At 31.6% G+C, this 5830-nt stretch overlaps 1 protein-coding gene across 1 annotated transcript; it reads right to left on the reverse strand.

Annotated features, from left to right (window-relative positions):
• Positions 1-506: 506 nt before the first annotated feature.
• LOC134269416 (uncharacterized) lies at positions 507-5550 on the reverse strand. Its single transcript, XM_062751604.1, has 8 exons — positions 5509-5550; positions 4983-5054; positions 4708-4773; positions 4194-4268; positions 3708-3935; positions 3173-3336; positions 1033-1158; positions 507-716 (listed from the first exon to the last, which is right to left on the reverse strand). Exons 1-8 carry the CDS (start codon positions 5513-5515, stop codon positions 612-614), a joined length of 843 nt encoding a protein of 280 aa, XP_062607588.1. The 5' UTR covers positions 5516-5550; the 3' UTR covers positions 507-611.
• Positions 5551-5830: the final 280 nt, after the last annotated feature.

Raw genomic sequence — 5830 nt, forward strand, 5'->3', positions numbered from 1 at the left:
CTTGATAAAACTAATTTCACAAGTGACGGACCTTAAGATGAAAACACAGCAAATATAAATGCATGGTATTACAACTGGTCCACTCGATTTAAGAACAAAGGATGTATCTTTTCATTTTTTATCTATGTCTAAGAACTTCACACTATTCTATAGAGGTCACTTCTTTCTCATTACTCAAGTTTATCAACAGGATATAAATAGATTAGGACTTCACGGAAATATGTTGCTTTCATTTGATAGTTATTTATTCTAAGTCTTTTCTTGTTATTAAATCTAAAAATGAAATTAAGATTTACCAAAGAATTTAGCGTGTCAATCAGGAGTTGATTTGTATCTGTGACGTAATGTGCATGTATTAACTATCACCAGGACTGCTTGATTTGTATATAAGTCACAACTTAATATTACATATTTGTCAAATTGAGAAGGCTGACTGAGGGTAAGAAGAATATTTCTTCTTCAATTTTCAAGATATAGCATGCAATAAATAAAAGAAAACACTGATGAACTTGTGAAATAGTAAATTGGCAGTGTTTGTAAATAAATATAAAATGGATGATGATGTTATATATACAAGAGAGATTTGTATCACAGAATTCGCAGTATCTTTTTTAGATGTTAACGACATAGTAATTATTGGCATCCTGTCGCAGTGTTGAGCCACCTTTGTGGATTGTGTAAATTTCAGGTCCATGTCCACATAATTGTGCGGCAACCTTAAAATGATTATAAAAATGTAGTATAAAAATGACAGACTATAAAAATTTCATGTTATTTTTTACAAAACACCTTCGCAATTTCTCACATTGGGATTATTGATTATGAAACTTGAATTCTGCATAAATTTCATCAGCTTATTTTATAAGGATTACAATATATGATAGTGTGGTATAGTATCAATATAATATTACAAATACCCTGTACGTGTTTTTTATTCCATTTTTTTATATTTGTATTTTCTTGTTTGTTTTAAAATCTTTATAAAAAATTGACATATTTACAAAAAATATAGAATTATTAAATTTTTTTTACCTTGAATCCATCGTCAGTGCACTCGACAAAGATACCAGATAATGAAGACGAGTCCAGATTGTACTGACCAAACTCAAAAGTTGCAATAGGTGTATAGGCCGGGATCCGCGCACAGTTATCCATAACCTAGAACAAGGAAAGACGAAATGTCTTTGTATAAGTAAGTAAATAGCAAAAAAAACCTTTTTTGACATAGGTATACCACGAGCATAGTTTCAATTGATACGTTTTATGCACTTGTATCCAACCGCCATCTCAGTTTCTGTAATTTTTTTGTAATTAATGAATTAAGTAAAAGAAAAAAAATAATATGCGATGTTACAACGCACTTTGAAAAATTACGCACTTTGAAAAAATTTTTCAAAGTGCGTTAAGACTGTACATCATAATTTTACACCATGTAAACATTTAACGCACTTTGAAAAAATTTTCATGAAACAAAAGGAATTAGACTTACATGTATATTTTAGAAATAGACAACAGTATTACCCCCTCGCAACGTATGATGGGATATAGTGATGCAATTATGTGCATGTGTTATTACTTTATGTGTATGTTTTTTTTATCTGTGTGGAATTGACGTAATTTGTATCGCGATCGATGTCAAATGCTGCCTTGATTTACTGAACATGCTTTTTGGGAAGGAATGCTCCGCTTTGCGGTGCCCTTACTTTGATGTGTTTCTTTCTAAAAAATGATGGATTGAAGAAAACCTAGAAACGGACAACGAAGAAAAGACTGGCTGAATTAAGGTCTATCAGCTTAACTCTTTATCATTCCCACCCAGATGTATCTATTTCTATAACTCGTAAACTTAAGTGTCAATGATATTTGGAAAAAAGAGCATTCTAAATACAGTATAAGCACTGTACAAGGAAGTCTGTAGTAAATCGAAATTTTGTTCTTTTAAATCTCAAAGTCTATTTATGTTCATTTTCAGGAAAATCAGAATATTAATAACATTAATTACATTTAATTAAATTAAGTACCTGTCTGCTTTTCGATGTTAATTTGATACCATATCTGATATTCTCTCTGTTAACCTCCAGGTATTTAACTTACATGATATTTTCATAGGAATTGTTCATTTAACATGTATCTAATATCTTTTCTCATGTTTTACGCAAATAAATAAAGCATATATAAATTAATAAAATACAATTATTTAGTTTTAAATAGCTTTAAAATTGGTGAAAAATAAGCATTTTTTTTTCGTTTTTTGTCTATAAACATATGCCCTCCCCCCCCCCCCCCCCCCCCCGTGAAACACAAAAAGATTTGGCATGAATTTGTAAATTGACAATCCTAATTACCTGTAAAAAGGAATTTTTGTTTCACGGGGGGGGGGGGGGGGAGTTGTTTTAAAAATATTTTCAGTTTTCCGTTGATTTCTATAGTGGAAAACACAAGTTTTGCCAAAATTATAGAGTTATCTCTCTTTGGTATCCCAAATAAGTAAGGTTTTATGAAAATTCATATAAATATGTATAAACATTTTGAGAATCATTCCAAGATGTTACTTTTGAGAATTGACTTAGAGATAGGCGGAAGAATAATACTATCGTTCGTAGTTCTTTACGACCTTGAATGTTGACCTTTTGACCCCAAATTCAAAAGGGGTCTTCCTAAGGCCACAGGGATTCTGTTATGTTAAATTTCATTGCAAAAGCACAAAGGGTTGTCGAGATATCGTGTGGAAACGAAAGCGTTACAGAAAGACGGATGGACGGACAGCTAGACGGACGGACGGACGGACCCAAATTAATATCCCCCACTTTTCAAGCGGGGGACAAAAAGTATCAAATCAGGTTCAAATGATAAGTTATCATAAGATTTGTAGGAATATTGACTAAGCCATGCAGAATTTTTTTTTCAAAGTGCGTTAATATGGTCCATATTAACGCACTTTGAAAAAAAAAGTTTTTTTTCAAAGTGCGTTAACCTGGTCCCAAAAATTAACGCACTTTGAAAAATTTTTTCAAAGTGCGTAATTTTTTCAAAGTGCGTTGCCACAATGCGATAAAAAATTTCTCTACATAGAAAAAAACTACATCAATAAATAATTTGTTATACAAAGACAAAAAATGATTTAGCTATTGTCAAAATTTTGAAAATCAAAATTAAAATTTGAAATAGGTACTTTTGGTCCAGCTGTCCACGTGGAAGCGTCCGGGGCTTTACAGGTCTGATAGAGCACGGCCTCGGACTGACTGTGGGTACCGTCCGAACACAGACCGGCGTGCCGATCCAGCACCTTGTCACCACTAGCTAGCGCCATCACAAAGGCAAAGGCGTCACAGATTGCTGGTAAAAAGAATAGGACATTGCTGTTAATTTCACTTCAAGTATATCGCTGCGTGTGAAAAAAAACAAAACTAATTTCAAAAAATTATATTAATTTTTTTTCTGTTTACTTTACTGGTAGTGTTTTTCATCTAATAATATTATATCACAAGGAAAAATTACTTATAACTTTTGTAAATTCTCTTTTTATCTCTTACTGATATAAGGAAATAAGGTAAATATAACAAGTTTTATGTTGATGTAGGTGTTTTTAAATAATGATAATATTACAAATCCCAAAATATTGTTTTCTTCAAATTTGCTAATTTTGTTGGGGCTAGATCTCATTTGATTATTTATCAAACTTGATTAATGAATATGGAGATACTTGCTCAGATTAAGAGGTGGTAACTCCGTGGTTGTCTCCGCTGTTGTGGTGGCAGCTTGTGTGGTAGTGGCTTCTGTGGTGGTTAGTTTGACTGTGGTTGTCGTTGGTGGCATTGTGGTAGTTTTTTCTTTAGTGGTTGTTTTGTGGGGAGTCACGTGATGTGTTGTTGTAGGTTTTTCCGTTGGTTTCTGGGTGGTGGTGTGTGAGGAGTGTGGTTGAATATGAAGCAGTTCTACACACCAAATTACAGACAAGTTCAATTATTTTTTACGCGGAACAAGTGTATTTTGAATGTTTAAGGAAATATAGTTTGAAAAGAAATATTTGGTTACTTCTAACGATGCATTTTTTTTTTTGCACAAATATAAGTGGATATGTAAATCAAATGTACAGATAATTTTAACATTGTTTAAAGTTCTAAAAATCAATTTGCTGTGTAATCAATAAAAAAATGGGATTTTTTTATTAGAGCAAATTGAAAACAAATTACCTTCACAATATTGCTGTAATTTGGTTAAGCATCCACGCTCACGGTTGTGACGTATTAGGTCTTCAACTCTTTTAACTGCAAAACCAAAACTGTGATAGGTATTCCATATGGAAAACAAAGAAATATAAATGCATTTTTCTTAAACTTTAATAGATAAATAATTTATCTAAAAAGACAGATAAAAATTTTGTTGGACCCGGGATATATATCAAGGTAGGGGGTCCTTTCCACGAACACCTGTTCGTAATATAACATAAATACTGTATTGGTTCCGAACTTCTTATAAATTTACCGTTAACATTGTTATTTTCGCCCCGTCCACACTTGTAAAAAAAAAAAAGGCCCTTTTTATATTTCGCTCAGTCACAATTAATATATGAAAGAAATAGTAGTTTTCTATGAATTCGACACGTGTTAAATTCTTCTACCTGTGATAAGGGCCAAACAGGCGAAAATAAAACAGGGTCAAAAATTTCCTGCATACATAAAACAAAATATCAGCATAACAGCATACCATCTGGGTGGGTATTATGGTGGTCAAAGGCCTCATCAAAGTCACTACTATATGTATACCGTAATGCTGAAAAATTTGAAATAAAATACACATTTCTAAATTTTCTTTCCTTACATATTTCTTTATCTGAAACATCGCCGACTCGGCGTTAAACAATATACAATCAATTAATCAATCAATCTATCTATCTATCTATCTGTTTATCCTTTAACTGATAACAAATGTTTCGAGAAAAGTCGATTAATACACAGACTTGTAATTTCAATAAAGCATACCTCTGTCGTGGCTTAAATGTCCTTGGTGGCTGTTTTGATGTGTCACGATATACTCATATACCGATCTGACAGCTGTGTGAATTGGAAAAAAAAGAGTAAATGCACACTTTTTATCTAGCTTGAAATAATCAAACAGGTAATGAACCATTATACACATACAATAAATAAATGATTTGGAATTGACATGCAGGCTTTTGTATAAATATTATAATTGACCAAAACATTATAACAGATCATGTTTAAATCTTACTAACTATTACATATCACATAAAAATTTTAATGGAAGTATTTAGAACGATCACAGATCTACAATTATATATATTGAGCAACCCTGCACAAGTCGTAACATTTATATGTAACTTTTTATAAGTACATGAAAATAATAAATATCCTGGTCACGGCACCATATATTTCTTCTAATTAGTACTTCATTATTGAAATAAAGAAAAGATATATAATATATATTTATTCACATCAACAGTGACACTTCTCAAAAATTTCATAAAAATCATTAAAACATGTTTACCTTCCATATGATGGTGTTTCTGCCATTCATGTATTAAGGCTTTTATGTCTAAAAATTAAAAATTGATTGTGTATTTTTCAAGCCTATTCGACTACATTTTAGGCATGTTTCGGAAGATAAAAATCAAAGAAAACTATGAATTCTAATGGTCTTTTTTTCAAGTTAAATAGAATGGAGAGAATATATAAAGTTACAAGAAACACAAAAACTCAGGGAAAAATTATTGGGTCGGTAGGTAGGTGGGAAAGGAAGAGAGGAATAAAAGAAAAAATATTGTGTCCTGGAATGTTAAAAAAAGTTTTGCATCGGGTCATTTTTAGTT

This window comes from Saccostrea cucullata, unplaced genomic scaffold (assembly GCF_032062105.1).
Source record: "Saccostrea cucullata isolate Sc308-1 unplaced genomic scaffold, CSIRO_AGI_Scuc_v1 ctg977, whole genome shotgun sequence".
Classification (NCBI taxonomy): Eukaryota; Metazoa; Mollusca; class Bivalvia; order Ostreida; family Ostreidae; genus Saccostrea; species Saccostrea cuccullata.